This window comes from Cucurbita pepo, chromosome LG01, assembly GCF_002806865.2.
Source record: "Cucurbita pepo subsp. pepo cultivar mu-cu-16 chromosome LG01, ASM280686v2, whole genome shotgun sequence".
Classification (NCBI taxonomy): Eukaryota; Viridiplantae; Streptophyta; class Magnoliopsida; order Cucurbitales; family Cucurbitaceae; genus Cucurbita; species Cucurbita pepo.
Genome location: NC_036638.1, coordinates 3,556,047 through 3,572,981, shown reverse-complemented (window position 1 = coordinate 3,572,981; position 16,935 = coordinate 3,556,047). Strand labels below are relative to the sequence as shown.

Sequence of the window (16,935 nt, the reverse complement as noted above, 5' to 3'; positions counted from 1 at the left end):
TAATTCTATAAATTTTCATACATAATACCCATTTTTGTAAATAGATTACGAAACATTTTTTTGTTTCTTAAATAACAAAATTCAAAGAGAAATTCAACCACACATCAAAATTATGCTAGGATTGAAAGCATGAAAGTTGATCTACATATACACAAAATGCAAAACAATTGAACAACCATACTTAAAACTTCATTACTCATGACGTGGCAACGATGCCACCGATCTTGGTGACATGGACACCGACATGGACACCGTCCGAGAAGGGGTAGAGGCAGCGGAGGAATCCTCGGGCGAGTTCCGGCATACTGGACACGTGGCATTTAATTTAAGCCACTCATCGATGCAATTAGAATGGAAAAAGTGACGACAGTCTGGTATGGTTCTGATGGTTTCCTTCGGCTGATACTCCGACAGGCAAATTGCGCAGGTGGTGTCGTTGGGCTTTGGCAGTCGTCGGCTCTCGCCCAATTGTGTCTTGGGGAAGGATTCGATGGTCGGCTTGTCGAGGCCTGCTACGGCGGAAGTGGGTTGGTGGCCCATTGAGAGGGAGAGGTTTGTTGTTGGACGATTGGGCCGAGTGAAGGCCTTGAATTTGCCGCAGACATAACAGCCCAGCCCAATTATAAAAAGGAGGCCCGGGATCCCCACGCCGATGATCAACCCGTATTTCGCACCCCTTGGAATCCCTGGAATATAATAATTGGTCAAACAGAGTTCTTAAATAATATTATTCTTTCGTGTGTAAGACTGAATAAATATATATATATATATATTTTTTATTCTTACTTGATTCAGTCAAACCTCGAACAATATATATTAGTCCTTGTTAATTTTCAATATAATAAACCGTTAATTAAATAACTAAATTGGATTATATTTAAAATATATATATATATATAAAATAAAAAAAAAGACTTATTTGCTTAAGAAAAAACATAATTTATATTTAAGAAATTATGAAAAGAAAACACCATAAATTTTTATTTTCAACAAAAACTGCTATAATTATTGTAATTCGGTTTGTTAATGTTTTTAAAAAATGCGTTGAAGCCTGTGGAGGTGGACAGTGGGTCACAAATTTCTTCATCTTATGAACCACCGGCCTTTTCGCACTCTTTTTGGTTGACTTCTTCCAGGTTGACTGCAGTTTAGGATTCGTCTCTCCGCCGTTGACGCCACTTCCGATGGCCGGAAACTCTCGAATATCTCTCTCGATTTCACAAATATTCCCGCCGGAAACAAAAAATCGAAAAAGACGGAGAGAAAACACAGAACAACAAAAATTTACGTACCGCTCTTCGGAAGATTGAAACACTGGATTGCAGCACTCGAATTGCTTTTGAATCCACAATCTCCACCGCGCGCCTCGCAATTTCCGCAGTTCGGATTGCTCCACTTCACTACCATTCCGTCTTCGAGTTCCATCCTTGTCGATGGAAGCTTCCTTGTCGCAATAACCTAATAATCACAAACACGAAAAATCAAACGCCGATTTCAAATCAGATCCAAACACGACGAGGTTTCGATTCAATCGTGCACTGTATCTGTTCTTACGTTACACTGCGACGGCAGGAAAGCGTTAACCATATCTAGGTCTCTGTTCGGCACGGTGATAACAGAGTAGTTTCCGCCGCTCATACATTTGATCTTCCGTACGCGATCAAACGGCAGCGTTTCAACGGGATACGAACAATTGAGGACGGTGTAGGGTTCGGATCGGTAGTAGGAAGTGAACGGCGAGGTTTTTAGATCGAAAGAGTCGATTAGGAGTCGTCTCGGAAAGCATTGATCCGGATCGTTGATCCACAAACTCTGAGATTTGTAATCGATGAACAACACCACGACGTCGCCGGCGTCCGGGAGATTCAAAATCGTCTGCCTCCGATTGTTGCAGTACAGGTCAAAATCCGGCTTGAATCCACAACGAAAATCCTGCGTGTTCTTCAGTCGGAACGGGAATCGAACAGCCACCGAGAAATCTCCACGGCAGGAGGATTGCTTGCAGAGAAACTGCGATTCGGCTCGGTTAAAGAAGAAAACAGCTAAAAGGACGGTGACGGCGACTGCGACGGAGATTTTTGCGGCAGCCATTTGAGAGCTCCGTTCAGGAAGTAGAAGAAGAGCATGAGACTCTGGTTCTCGTCTGGCTGTTTATTGAATCTCAAAAGTATATATATTTAGTGATTTAATTAATTATTAATTAATTGGGGATATTTGTAATTTCACACTCCTCGTCTAATTGCTTATTATAAATATTTCGAGTGCCTCAAATTATAAGGCGCATTCTAAATAATAAATTGTATTTTTATTTTTATGATTGAAAAAATAAATTTAAAATATATGTATAGCAAGTAATATAACTCCATGTAAATATTTCAATTTATATTTTATTGGACATCTTTTGTTAAGATAATATTTTTTAATATAACAATTTGAATAAGGACATCTTTGAATTAGTCTTTAAGTGATTAGAGGGGGAAAAAATATTTAAAAAAACAATTAAAAATGGTAACTAGAAAAAATTTCAATAATCTGGTTAAATTAATTATAAAAAGAACAATTCAAAAGCCATTGCAGATTAATTACTATGAATAAATTCTTCNAAAAAAAAAAAAAAAAAAAAAAAAAAACAGTTGGATTATTTTATATAATAAGAAGTGTTAAATTACCGAAGTACCCTCAAATTAAAGTTACTCCTCTCTTTTTGTAATGAATTTACATTCATTAAAATCAGTTTGATTATAAATACTTTTTAAGGAAAAAAAATGCTTAAATGAGTGGACACGGCAATCCGGCATGTTTGGAAGTTATCAAACAAGGCTTAAAGTAATTAATTTTTTTGTTTAATTATAATTAGTTGAATGTATTAATCAACAAAAATGCAGGTTGGTTAATGTGTTGACTTTTAAACCTAGTGGTCAAATCAACCTAATCAAATCTCTTTCACGCGAAAATTTTAAATTAAAAAAAAAAAAAAACATTAAATGATTCAATTCCACATCAGTTTGGTGGTTTATTTTATTGCCAAAAAATCAAAATTATTTGAAATTCCCACTAACTAAATACTAATATCAATTCATTTTATTTCACCGTTTTAAAAAAATTAATAAATTCTAATTGGGTTTAAATTATTTCTTTTTTTTTTCTATAATAAAATGCCTGCAAATTTACTTTTCTAAATTATTTAATTAAAAAAATATGAATATGTTGAATTTATTATGTACATCAAAAAATAATAATAATAATAATAATAGAACAATAGTAAGCAAAGAAAGTCAAAATTACGGTGGGGTTCTAGTCAATGTCAAGGCCGTGTTGAAATCTGTGTTGCAGTTCCAATTGAAACATCAATTTTTTAAATATCTCAAAAAAAAAAAACATCATTTTTAAAACAAATAAAAATTAATCATAATTAATTTAGTACTCTTTAACCAAAATTTTCAAACTCGAAAATAAATTAAATTAGAGACCAGGTGGATGTCTTAATCAAAATTAATAATTAATAAGTTACTTAAGAAGCTTCCTTAGCCTTCCTTTATTTCACCAATTTTCATCTTTAATTTTTTAATTTTATTAAATTACATTTCAAATTTACTAATGCAATTTCTTCTATATTGAATTTTCCTTCAAAATGATGTTAAAAAAATAAAAATAAAAATAAAAATAAAAATAAAAAAGGAAAGAAAAATAATTAAAAAAAACTTTGATTTTTCTTTTCCAAATTTGTTTCTATTTTATTATTATAATATTTGACCAAGACAATGGAATAGTCTCTTCTTCCAAGTACACATCTAGACGCTCTATTTTTTAATTATGGTTATTTATGTTTTAATTACATTATAATCCAATAACTATTTGTGAGTCCTTTCAAAATACTCCTAATTTAATTTATAATAATCTATGATAATCCTTCACTAATCGTGCTAATTATTTTAATCCATTTAAAAAAATGGTTAATTTGTGGATAAACATTACAATTAAAATACAGATTATGAGGTTATAATCTGATGGACTATACCAAGTCTAAAATAATGAGTAAACTTTGACTTTTTTTTTTTTTTTTAAGGTGAAATTAATGTTAAATGACGATTATAAATCTAGGTTGAAAGTTGAAGTGTTTCCATCGGTTCTAAATTAATCGTCCATAATTGGTTTTAAATGTTATAAAAGTTGGTAGAAAGCTATAGTTGACGTGTTGATTTGATGGAGTTGGTAGAGGTTGTAGCGTTACGAATTGGCCATTTTTCCTCCTTGTGTTGAAGTCTAGTATATATGACTCTATTTCTTTTCGAATAACTTGTTTTAATTCGTTATTTTCTTATTTTTAATTGCACTGAAAAACTACTTTTGACGTTTTAAAAAAATGAGTAAAGTAATGTCAATTTGAACATAATTAGATTGGTAAAGATCTCTATACCTTCAAGTTGAATATTCATTTCCACCTTTAAAATAATTTAAATTAAAAAAAAAAAATCTAAACACGTGTCGATTAATTAATTAGTACGGTCCCATTAATAAATGACTAAGTTGACTATGAACGATATAACAAAATTTGTAATTATTTTTATGAAAATATATATCTACTAATAATTTAAAATGAGTAAAATACACGTGTCGCGTTTTTACCGTTTCATTATCAAAACCATCCCTCGTTGAAATATTGAAAAAGAAAATTATGGGGTCAATTTTGAAATAAACATGTTTATTGTGGAGTAATATTTAAAATCACTAAATAAAAGGGTATGTATGACAATTTTAGGGGAAATGCCATTATGCTGCTAATTTTAAAATTGGGCCGTAGAGAGATTACGGCCCAATTTGATGTTGGTTGATTGGTCTTGGTAAGCCCATTAAGCCCAGTTGAACAGGCGCTACACTCTTTAGGTTTGAATTTATTTTCGAATTATTAACTAAATTAAATTTTAAATTGTACGAAAAGAGTTAATAATAATTAACATACGGTACCTCTTGGCTTATATTATAAATAAAATTGAAATTTTAGAAATAATTAAAATATGGAAGATCAAACCTATAATTTTAAAATTTTAATAATTTATTTAATAATTAAAAGTATAAGTTCGTGACATTTAATAATATTTAAATGACCTTAATGTAACGAGATTATTCGAGAAATAAAGATTGGTAGGTTAGATATTGAGAAAGTTAGTACATAGTGTTAAGTAGAAAATTAGAGAAAAGCTATTGGATTTTACCCCTAAATGTGAACTCTAATATTTTTCAAACATTCTGATAATTAGAGTTGGCTATGAGAATGCCACAAAATTTGGCTATTTCCACGTGTTTGATCTACCATAAATTTTGAAACTTCTATTTACGTTACAATAATGATATTATTATTATGTTTCCTACCTGACTTTAGTTAACTGTCAAGGTGAAAATGTTCGATTTTTTCGGTTAGGTATTATTTGATTGATTTCACTTAGACATGTTTACGGGCGAAGCGGTAATGGAGAAATCTCATCCTAGTCTCGTCTCGTATTAAAATTTTTAATTTTTTATGAAAATTTTCATTTATTTTTGTAGGAATTAGGAGAGATTTCACCCGATCATATTCTATTCCAAATAAAATTTAATTAATATTTTTTAGTTTTAAATATAAGTTCTATTAAAAAATGTAAATTATTTTAATAAATTTAATAATATTTCCTCCTACAGAATATTCATTAATTCTTTTGGATGATGGTATATATAATTCAAGCGTATTAATGAAATTGTTTAAATTTTAAATATATATTTAAAATAAAATGCTAATAATTTTATATAATACTGACTTCTTTTTAGATTTTTTTAAAGGTGGAAAAGTATTACTAAATTTTATAAATACTTTTTTAGACGGAACTAAATTGATAGATATTTTTAATAATTTTGCCTTTAATTTTTAAGAATAAGTAAGAATGGAGGGTCTAAATTTATTTATTTATTTATTATTATTATTATTATTATTATTATTATAAGTTTCATTGATTATCTGAAAGACACATAATGATGTAAATACTATGTCACAGTGACCTTATCATTAGCAAAAATATAAAATAAAATGGAGTCCAAATCACCTGGACCACAGTGCGAGTGCCTTAATTATTTGCACAATACAATTAAAAAATATATATATATATATATATATTTTTTTTTCAATATTTAGATAATTGTCCCTTTCAGTGGACCAAAAGGATAGGCGGTTCTACTTTCTTTATGCCATTAATGCGGTGGCTCATGGGGGCATTATTGTCAAATTCAAACCCTACTCGAGGCTGTATAAGTAAATACACCGACAAAAACCTACTTATATCCAAATATATTTTTATTATGAAATAAAAATAAAATTGGTAATAAATAATGTCCAGCAATATATCATTTTCATATGAAGTTGTTTTATAGTATGCTTTTCCATTAAACGCGCCGCGGTTTAAGCACATCAATCAAGGTTTTGTAATCACATGACTATATGATTAAAAATATTCAATTATTTCTTCATTTTTATTTATTTATTTATTTATAAATAATAATGCATAACAAGCCGACACGTGTAGGGCCGTGTATTAAATAATAATTAATTCTTTTTTTTTTGGATCGAGGACATGTGAGGAGAAGAGGGCCTACGTATCTCGTCACGTAGTATGGGGAATCGGTCGTCGTGAACAAAATAAATAAATTAATTTAATTTTTTAAAAAACCCTATAAATCCCCTTGTTTCATTTCTCATCTACTCTTCTTTCTCACCTCGATTTCAATTTTCAGCTCCAAAACTTGTCGGAAAACATCGTGATAAGATCGATGGGAAACTGCGTCGAAGTTTTGTCGAGGCGGCGAGAAGAAGAGGGGACGATGACGACCACGACAACGACGACGATGGAGAAAGAAGAAAGGAAAGGGGGAGTGAGGATAAAGGTAGTGTTGACGAAAGAGGAGTTGCAATGGCTAATGGAGCAAGTTCAGGAGCGAGGAGGGAAAGGGTTAGAAGAATTGTTGGGAGAGATCGAGAGACGAAGAAGAAAAGTAGATGAAGATGGTTCGTGGAGACCTTCTTTGGAGAGTATTATGGAAGTTCCTGAAGTTCCCGATCGGATGGAGCCACTTTCTTCGTAACAATTTTTTTTACTTTTATTTGTGGTATAGTAAAAAATTTGAGTGTAGAGTAGTAAGAATTTTCTTTCTCACTCCATTAGTTAACAAATATTGTTGTTTATGGTCGATCGTAAGGATGATAAAGACAATATTTACGACCTAATTTTGTAATTAAAAATTATTAATTTTCGTCTTTATATTTTGATTTTAATTTTCTTTTTATTAGTTAATAATAAATAAAATTAATTAGTGATAACCATTATTTTTTTTAATTATTTAATTTGAGATTGAATTAGGATATTTAATTTAAGAAGATTTTGATTTATTAGGCTGGCTGATCCCATAATTATTGTTCTATTTCTTTTTTTTTTCTTCTTCTTCTATGAATATGGTTTATTTACAATAAATCAATAAGCAACTCCTCTGCCACCGACCTGACCTAATTACGCATATAGTAGGCCAACGCCTAATATATATATATATATATATATATATATATATATATATATATATTTTTAATGCTTTAAAAAAAATTTCAAAATTAGACCCATAAAATAACTCATTTGTCACCTTCCTACTCTTGATGTCAGCGGACTTACGATTGTGCGGCACTCACTACCTAGCAAGAAGTGAGTTAAGCTAATGCATTCTTACGTCGCCTACGGCCAAGCGACGTATACTCGAGCTTCTGGCTACAGTTCAAGAATAAAGTTTTAGAATATGGGGTAGGAAGATTTCGAAAGAGAGTTTTGAAAGCAAGATTTGAGAGATTTAAATTGGTGTTATATGTGATGCAAGCAAAAAGTCAACAACAACAGCTTACAACATATAATTATCGGGTAGGAAAATTCTTTAAAAAATTATTAATATTATATCATACCTATGTTTTATTACTTAAAAAAATGTTTGGTTCTTCTTCTGAATAATATTATTATAAAACAATGTTATATAACACCAACTTCTCAATCTCTTAATTATTATTATTATTTTTGCTTCGGGTTATCGAATAGTAAACTTTAGGAGAAGATAATAAAATATGAAAACGACAATAAGATTCACAAGATTACTTCAAAATGAGGGTAATTTTCACCGATTATATTTTTTTAATTTCAATACCAAACCAAATCCTTATGAGATTAAAAAAATAGAATAAGATCTTCGCCCAATTTGGCAGATGAGGATCTTTTCAATTGTGGTTACTTTTTTGAAAGAAACGACGAGAATCCAATCGTTCACATTAATTTTTTTAATCCCCAACTAAATCCATAATTCAAACTTTCATTATTATTATTATTATATATTCATAAAAATTGATACGCTTTTAAATAATACAAGTATATTAAATCAAGAATGGTCATTATTTAAAAATAATTATTAAAGAGCGATAAAAATTAAACTAAACCGAGCCAAAAAGAAGGTAGTAGAAAATATGTATGTGCCAAAATTCCACAAAATTAAATTTATTCCTTAAAAAAATTTATATCAATAAAATATAATTTACAATAAATCCGGATTACACTAATATAATATGATTGTGAATATAATTTCAGATAAAAGCCCTAGAACTTGTCGAATAGAAGAAGAAGGGGGAAAATTCAATTGGCCACCATAGAAGACCTAACTCGAGCGGCAGGAATCCGCATGAGCTCACAAGCCGCATCTCCGAGTTCCAGAACGCCGCCTTCGGAGCACCTCGATAGCATCCGATTCGCTTCTTGCTTCGTTACTTTCACCGTTATTCTCACCACTCTCTTCTTCTCTGTTTCCTCCTCTGCATCGATGGCGATTATCACCGGCTCCGTCTCTGCAAATCTCACTCTCTTCTTCACTTTCTTGATTTCCGGTTGCTGCTGCGACGACGGCGACTGCTTCTTCTTGTTCAGGTCGTCTCTGTAAACGTACGTCGTCGTCTTCTTCGTTCGTCTGCAGCGATTGCTGATTTCAACCGCCTGCAATTTTTTGTTCAAGCTTGAAATCAAGTTGCTAATCATGATTTTTCAGATGCAATAGAGAGAGAGAGAGATGAGGTTATGGAAGGAGTTCGTGAGGAGGAAAGGGAGGGAAAATAAATAGGGGAACAAGATGCCTGAGAATTCAAAGGTTTGTTATTTTGATAATTAAGACTTTTTTCCTTTTTTAATTAAAAAAAAAAAGCTATTTTTTCTATGAATCTTTTGTTTTTCTTTTTTTCATATTTATATTGTCATTGAATTTCATTTTCAGATTCTTTTTATATACCTTTTCTTCAACTTTTCGGCTGTCAATAAGTTTTAGTTACTTACCATTAAAAAATAAAATTTTGAAATTTATGTTTTTTATTAAACAAAATTGAATAAATTAAATTTTGGATATTTTCAATTTTACTCTTATAAAATAAGTTTAATTTTGAACCGTGATTATTATTTTATCTATTAAATTATGCTCCGATTAAATTACAAATTGAATTATATTCTTTATATATTTTTTTTAATGAGTACAATAAATGTGATAGATTTGCAAGAAACTTAAAAAGATACCTAAAATAAGTTTAAAAACATAAATTAAAATATTGAATTAAATAAAAATTGAAAACAGTCATCAATTTGAAATTGTAGGTTGGAAAATCGAGAAGGTGAAAGGAATAAACAAAAGGAAAAAAAAAAGAATTGGGTCAAGTAATTTGTGTTTATTATTGAAAGTCCAATGGTCTTTAAATATGACCCACGACCAAAATGAAACACTCTAGGTTTTGACTATTGAATCATAGGGGTGAAGTGGGTATTTCACTATTATTTACATTGAATGGGTTTTCCAAATAAATAAATAAATAAACCATAAGGTTTGAATTAAATTCTTGCTTGAAATAAAATTTAAAATTTAGTCATAGTTGAAATTTGAAGGTAAAAGAAAATGATTGTACCGTACACTTCAATTAACTTATCATTTGGGTAAAAAAAAAAAAAAGAAATTTCACTGTGTACGGTACGATTTTGTTGACCAAAATGCATACTCATTGCCAAAGAAAAAAAAAAAAGAGTTTTAATAATATAAAGTTAAAAGACTAAATAGGTAATTTAACATTTTTTTAAAATTTTGTTTTTAAATGGCAATATATATTTTTTTTCCAAGCTACTTATTTTGAACATTTTCAATTAATCGATTAAAATTTATATCTGGATAATCTATTTTTTAAAGCTTTTTTTTTAGAAATAGTTTTTTAATTAAAAAAATATAAACATTTTGGAATATATAGCTAATTAACAGTAAATCAGTAAAGTAGTTGGCTAGAGGGAAGACTAAGTCTGAGAAATAATAATTATTTTAAAATAATTCCATAATTACACGGCTTTGTTTTGAAAATCAGTTTAAATCAAACCAGTCACCGATTGATCCAGTCAATTTGGAGTATTGGACTGAGTTTTATTTTTAAAAAATAAATAAAAATTATCGAAAACCGATTGAAACGGTTAAAATTAGTCGATTATTTATTTATTTATTATTATTATTTTTAATTTGTATGTGTGATAATTAGTTAAAATGAGACGCTTAATCGATTGGGAATATTCACACATTTATTCCAAGTCGGAATTCCAGGAAAACAAACAGAGAACTAAACAGAAATTCACCGGAGGCCATCGGAATCATTGGGAATCCTTTTGAAGAAGAGGTTCAAGAACAGCCGATCTTGGATTCTTCATCGGAGGTCCTTTTTCTCTTCGTTCAAGCTCCTCCAGCCGAAACGTAATCAATCGATCCCAATTTCCTCCTTCGAAAAGAACTCCTGCCTTTCCATCTGTGATTCTCTGTACAATTCCGCAGTACATATAATATGGACTGTTCGGATTCTTCACAATCGCGATCATTCCGGGCAGCAACAGCGGCAGATCCGGTGGTTTTGGTTTTTGCGAACTCGGAATCGCACCGATTTCGATGGATTTTGAAGCGGAAGGTTTCGGAGGCGGAGGAGGAGGATTTTCCGATATGAATTTCCGCAATCCTTTCTCTCCGCCAGGAAATCCGCCGGTTAATCCCATCAATTCCTTGTCGAATCCATCTTCTGGAACCTTATCGACGGCTAATTTCTCGGTTGTTTCCGGAATTTCGGCGCCGATTGTTTCCTCCACCACGTTTCGCTTCAGTTCCTCTTTGAGACCTTTCTCGCCATTGCAAAGGCCTCTTCCGCCGAGAAGCTGGGCCAAATCGAAGGAGGCGGAGGGCCGGAAAGTGTGATGGCTTGGTGATGCGCGACGGGGAAGGGGGAATTGACGGTGGAGATGAAAGCGGCGGGTAGTTTGGCCGAGGAAGGTGGATTTGAGAAGGGGAGACTGGGGAGAAGGGAGGGAGATGGAGGACGCCATGGGTATGGCTCTGCTGATTACAGTGATGAAGGCGGCGAGTCCGTGACTGTCAGTGTAACCACGAGTTGGTTGGTTGTGATTATATTTCGTGGATTTGGTATTTTCTATTAAATTTTGATTTGGAAGTATATTTTATAAGATGAGATAGATATTATATGGCTTACATTTCATTGGATTGTGATATGAATCCATGATATGATATCCATCGACAAATGAAAGCCTGTGGATGCGTTTTGTGGAAAAGGGTGGGTGTGGGGCTACAACACTTGGCTACCCCCAACTTCTCTTGGCCAAAAAGATGCCCAACTATTTAATTTTATGAACCAATTAAGCTAACATGAGTACAATATGATCCAATAATTCATCGTAACACTTGTCAATCTACTAGTGATGTTGAGAATATCGAGATATTGAGATTAAGACTATCGATCAAATATCAATATCAATCCAGGTACATTTGAAAATCAATAAAATTAAAAGAAGAAAATTATCAAACATAAATATCCATATTATAATTTTTTTCATTCTTTTTTTAAATATTAATAATGGGAGAATTTTTGTGGCTAATCATCTCGGGTGAAAAGATTAAAATAAGACATCTTTAGTCCCCACTCCCTCTACATTCTTTGGCTAAATAGAGATTAATAAGTGTTACCCGTTCTATTGCATTCTATCTCAGAGAATCACCAGTGTAGGTTCGGGATAATCGTTTGTTCCACAGTATAGGTCTGGGTCTATTTACAACTAGCCAATTAAGAATTCTTAGATTAGATGTATATTAGTACTAACAAACGGTTTATATAAATAATCTAATAATATTTATTTATTTTTAAAGCCAATATAAAATGAAATGTGTATTATGAATCTCCACATTAAACAAATTGATATAAATTAAATAATGACTAATAATTTTTAATTTGGATCACACCTAAAATTAAATTTACAGGCACTTATGCCGTATGTAGACCCGTCACTTATATTTTTTAAAAATTAGAGATTATAAAATATTAATAATATTAATGAGATTTTAAAAACAATATATTATTTCAAATAGGTAATTGGAACTCATTATTATTTAAAAAATGACCCAAAAGGTTACCAATAATAAAAAAGAGCTAAAAGAAGGAAAAAATAGAAGAATATTAGGGAGAAAGTGAATGGAAGGAAAAGTGATTCTTACTTTATCTCTTTAGTTATCCACCTTGAAAATGTTCATATTTTCGAAAGCTCCTTACTTTATGGCACCATTACACTTAGAAAAATAAAACGCACATTAAAAAAAGAATACCATTCTTTGCGTAAAAATGATGTGATGTAGTTCATGTTCTTTCTTGGTTCGGTATCATTTGAGGTGAAGAATTTGCACATTATTCTATGCACCTTTAGCATACCAGTTATCACGTCCCTACTATCCTCTATGGAGATGAAACTTCAATCATTTGGTCGTTATTTAAAAATTATTTTTATAATTAGACATTTTTAATTGTAGTGTTTAAACGATGGATCTTTAAAATCATAATAATGGATTGGTGTCATAAAAGAAATAGTAATAAAATAATAAGATTTAATGGAAAAAAAAAGGACATTTAAAGAAATGATAAATAGGGATTTAAAGCAAAATTAAAGGAGCGGATTAGCGGGAGTTTATTGTGCGAGTTCTTAAACCAAACGGCAGTTAGAGTCGGAGACGACGGTGACGGAAACGCATCGCATTGGTATTCGCGTCTCTTCTCAACGGCCTTTGCGTACCTTTTAACCTAACCACACAAAACTTCAACAACCAATCTCTCTCTTCCATATAAACCCCTCTTTCTCTCTCCCCCTTTCACTTCACACCAACCACCACTCTCTCCGCTCAAATTTCCCTCTTCACTTCTTCTCTATCAATATGAGTTCCAACATCTGTAGATCTGCTTCTAGAGCCGCCAGGTCCATCCTCGCCGCTTCCCGGACCTCTCGCTCTTATTCCGCTGGTAATATCGTTTGTATTTTGATTCATCTTTGTTTTTTTTTTTTTGTTTTTTTTTTTTAATTTTTTTATTATTGTCTTGTTTCTGATCTGGTTTTTGTTTGTTCATTTGCAAAACATTCCACCTGAAATGGATGGATCTAAGATTAATACTGTTACATAAAAATATATTTGAGCTAGTTTCTGTTTTAGGAAGTACTATTTGCTTTTGGATTTCACTTTCGGTTTTCTTTTTTGTCTGTAATAAACTTTTAGAAATTAAGGAAAGATGTAAAATGATTTAGGAATTTCTCATTAACTTGAAAATGTTTTGTATATAAATGGGTGATCTGTTGAGCAAATAATTGCGAAACAGAAATTTAACAAAGTACAACTGAATATTTACGAAAGTAACTGAATTACAGATAAAGGTAAGAGCAGCTCAGTGAGATGCATTGACAGTCTCTGTGCTGTATAGACGGTGATTGTGAGCGAGTTACTATGGAGAATTGAAATTGGGAGATTGTAGCTTCGTGTTTCAATGTCGGTTTTGTTTATGTTACAATGTTGGAGATAGTTTGCTCTGACGCGGGATCTATTGGTTCATTTTGTCTTGCATTTTCAACCTGAATTCCTGAATCTCTGTTTTATGACTGTTTTATCGGTTTTTCCGAGTCGATTTCGGTTTTTGGGAAGCGCGATTTGCTTTGTATTTCAATGTCGCTTTTTGTTTGTTTCTATGCGTATTAGACCGACTAATTGAAATGAGAAATTTTAGCTTCGTATTTCGATGTCGATTTTGTTTATGTGCATGCCTTGTGGACTGAATGTGAATTACTCCAATTTATCGAAATGAAAACTAACTGTAGTTTGTGTTGACTCAATGGCAGGTGGAAGAGTCGTAGGTTCCGCTGCTGCAGTGACGCTAAGGGAAAAGTCCTCTTCTCTTGCTTCAATCTATGAAAATGCCGGTTCAGCATACGCATCTAGAGGATGGATTTCAGGATTGCTTGCCCTTCCTGCCGCAGGTTCAGTCGACATAACTCTTATAATATACTTGTCTTGATTCTGTGAAAAATGCTATAAATTTCTTCCATTAGATGGGGTAGAATTAGATTTCTGGATCCGACATACCTATTCAGGACAGAACGATGAAAGGAGGGGCTCCTTCTCTGTAATGAAACTATTATGTTAAACTTTTTGCCATCTACTTATCATATTTAATACGTCGTCTTTTACATCAAAAATTAAATTTTAGAAGAAATAAAATCCGACTTCCTTCGAAGTTCATCAGAATAAAAATGGCTAATGTTGGTGTAAGTAATTGTACAACGATGTAAAGATGGGGACGGTGCCAACCCTTTTTCTTTTCCTCCGTCCTAACATATGATTATCTTTTTTCTTTTAATGTAGCTTACATGCTCCAGGAGCAGGAAGCACATGCTGCAGAGGTAATATACTAAACATGATTTCTTTGTTCACGTTTACCTCATCCTTGATGAATAGTTAGTGATCATTATTACACTACACTTACGAGCTTTCTCATAACTTCTCGCAGTTCGAGCGCACCTTTATAGCCATCAAGCCAGATGGCGTACAGAGAGGGCTGGTAAGACTATACTATCCTTGCGACGTTTTTCTTAATGCCAATTCTGATTTGATATTTGACAGCTCTATTTTATTACACTTACATCTGGTATTGGTATACAAGATTTCTATTATTCCTCAGTGGTCTATTCCAGCCCTTAAAAGGATAAGCTGGAAAAAAAAAAAGAAAAAAAAAGCTTCTTCTACTCTGTATTGATTTTTACTTTTTGCCTGATTGGGAAGGGTGTTCGTATATTTATCTGATCCAATACTTGTACTATGTAACAGATAGCAGAAATCATATCCCGTTTTGAGAGGAAAGGATTTAAACTTGTAGGCATTAAAGTTATTATTCCTTCAAAGGAATTTGCTCAGAGGCATTATCATGATCTGAAGGAAAGACCCTTCTTTAATGGCCTCTGTGAATTTCTTAGCTCTGGCCCCGTCATCGCAATGGTCAGTAAGAACCGGAAATTTCTCTGTGTGTAACTGCAACTGCTTTTGAGCTTGGATGAACCTTAAGTTTTTTAATTCTACAGGTTTGGGAAGGTGAGGGAGTGATCAGATATGGACGAAAACTTATTGGAGCAACAGATCCACAGAAATCTGAGCCCGGAACCATTAGAGGAGATCTAGCTGTTATTGTTGGCAGGTAATGCCTTATTACTTACTCCATAGTCATTTGGTGAATATAGTTAGAACACATATTTAAGGAAATGAAACAGAGCATGAGAATCACTCTCTACACCAACTTCCCCAATCAAGATTATCATTCGTGCATTTCATCATTCATGGGGATTCTCATTTCAAACATTGAAATATATCAAAATTTAATTGATTGAAAAACATTTTCAGTTCCCAAACTTCATGGAAAGTAATAATTCAATCTTTAAACTTGTTTGTAACACTTCCGTCTATTTTGTTTACTTAACGTTAATATATAATAACCATGTTTATTCTTCATATCCTATAAACCAATGAACCAAAGACCATGTATGTCATAGAAGACGACTGGCCAATGATTCCTATTGGTCAACCTATATCTTAGTTTACTTGTGAATGAATTTTGAATAATGATAAAACAGGATTTAGAAGTGATCTTGGCTTCCAAAATCCCTCCTTAAACTTGTTTGATTGTGTAATATATACAGGAACATCATCCATGGAAGCGATGGACCAGAGACTGCGGTAGATGAGATCAAGTTGTGGTTCAAACCAGAGGAATTGGTTAGCTACACAAGCAACTCAGAGAAATGGGTGTATGGAGACTGATGAGTTTTCCTTTCCCTCTCTTTTTTGTTAAACTTCTTTCTGCTTTAACTCGAGGTAGACAACAGCACCCGTGAAGAGCGGCGGGTATTTTCAGAATTCTGCGAATAAAATATGTCCTGTGCTGAGACGAGGCTATGGGCTCATCCATCCATAGTGCGAAAAAACAAACAGTTTTTGAGAGTCTTACTTATGACAAACAGTTGGTACAACTTCGTTTCTGAGATAATAAGCAGATCTTGATTCCTTCTTTATTACAACTTTCTCTTTCCATTTTCTTTTGTACTCATGTTATATTAGTGGGAGAAGTTCATGAAGACTTCACCATAATTTCTTTTCATGTGCATTTTAGGATAATTATCTGGTTAAGTTGTTAAATTGTAGCAGCAATAAGTGATTAATTAATAGGAAATGAGAAGCACTAAATGAAAAGTCAATAAAGTAATATCAAGTTTTGAACTCAATGCGAGAGGACTAGTTTTTTCCTCTAAGCAGATGCCTAATATACGCAAGAGTGTTTGTGTCAACATGTTCTGATCAACTATAAGAGTTACTTTTTAAATTTACACTTCAAATATGTCAAAAAGTACATGTTTGCCTTTTAAATTATATTTATAATATGTATACTCAATTTTTAAAATGATTTTAATATCTGAAATTTAACTATCTTTTTTAAATATATAAAAATATGTAAACTTGAACCTAATT

The 16,935-nt window shown here is 32.1% G+C and overlaps 4 protein-coding genes across 4 annotated transcripts; 2 read left to right on the top strand and 2 right to left on the bottom strand.

Moving 5' to 3' along the window:
- Nucleotides 1-92: 92 nt before the first annotated feature.
- On the bottom strand, nucleotides 93-2,110 carry LOC111811550 (putative RING-H2 finger protein ATL21A). The gene is made up of 3 exons (XM_023698454.1): nucleotides 1,555-2,110; nucleotides 1,293-1,458; nucleotides 93-686 (listed from the first exon to the last, which is right to left on the bottom strand). Exons 1-3 carry the CDS (start codon nucleotides 2,089-2,091, stop codon nucleotides 193-195), a joined length of 1,197 nt encoding a protein of 398 aa, XP_023554222.1. The 5' UTR covers nucleotides 2,092-2,110; the 3' UTR covers nucleotides 93-192.
- A 4,685-nt stretch (nucleotides 2,111-6,795) lies between these two features.
- LOC111803552 lies at nucleotides 6,796-7,107 on the top strand. The gene has a single exon (XM_023688020.1). The coding sequence runs from the start codon at nucleotides 6,796-6,798 to the stop codon at nucleotides 7,105-7,107; it is 312 nt and encodes a 103-aa protein (XP_023543788.1).
- Nucleotides 7,108-10,615: 3,508 nt separating this feature from the next.
- LOC111811303 (NAD(P)H-quinone oxidoreductase subunit S, chloroplastic) lies at nucleotides 10,616-11,675 on the bottom strand. Its single transcript, XM_023698118.1, has one exon. It carries the CDS (start codon nucleotides 11,421-11,423, stop codon nucleotides 10,707-10,709), a length of 717 nt encoding a protein of 238 aa, XP_023553886.1. The 5' UTR covers nucleotides 11,424-11,675; the 3' UTR covers nucleotides 10,616-10,706.
- Nucleotides 11,676-13,129: 1,454 nt separating this feature from the next.
- On the top strand, nucleotides 13,130-16,487 carry LOC111778974 (nucleoside diphosphate kinase 3-like). Its single transcript, XM_023658996.1, has 7 exons — nucleotides 13,130-13,396; nucleotides 14,262-14,399; nucleotides 14,785-14,822; nucleotides 14,930-14,980; nucleotides 15,247-15,414; nucleotides 15,498-15,610; nucleotides 16,110-16,487. Exons 1-7 carry the CDS (start codon nucleotides 13,312-13,314, stop codon nucleotides 16,228-16,230), a joined length of 714 nt encoding a protein of 237 aa, XP_023514764.1. The 5' UTR covers nucleotides 13,130-13,311; the 3' UTR covers nucleotides 16,231-16,487.
- The last annotated feature ends 448 nt before the right edge of the window (nucleotides 16,488-16,935 follow it).

Bases quoted from the DNA above. Each gene is read 5' to 3' on its own strand.
- LOC111811550 (XM_023698454.1), bottom strand. From the start codon at position 2,091: ATGGCTGCCGCAAAAATCTCCGTCGCAGTCGCCGTCACCGTCCTTTTA. The intron at 1,459-1,554 runs GTAAGAACAGAT...TGTGATTATTAG, and splicing joins TCCTGCCGTCGCAGTGTAAC to GTTATTGCGACAAGGAAGCT. The intron at 687-1,292 runs GTACGTAAATTT...ATTATATTCCAG, and splicing joins TTTCAATCTTCCGAAGAGCG to GGATTCCAAGGGGTGCGAAA.
- LOC111803552 (XM_023688020.1), top strand. From the start codon at position 6,796: ATGGGAAACTGCGTCGAAGTTTTGTCGAGGCGGCGAGAAGAAGAGGGG.
- LOC111811303 (XM_023698118.1), bottom strand. From the start codon at position 11,423: ATGGCGTCCTCCATCTCCCTCCCTTCTCCCCAGTCTCCCCTTCTCAAA.
- LOC111778974 (XM_023658996.1), top strand. From the start codon at position 13,312: ATGAGTTCCAACATCTGTAGATCTGCTTCTAGAGCCGCCAGGTCCATC. The intron at 14,400-14,784 runs GTTCAGTCGACA...CTTTTAATGTAG, and splicing joins GCTTGCCCTTCCTGCCGCAG to CTTACATGCTCCAGGAGCAG. The intron at 14,823-14,929 runs GTAATATACTAA...AACTTCTCGCAG, and splicing joins AGGAAGCACATGCTGCAGAG to TTCGAGCGCACCTTTATAGC.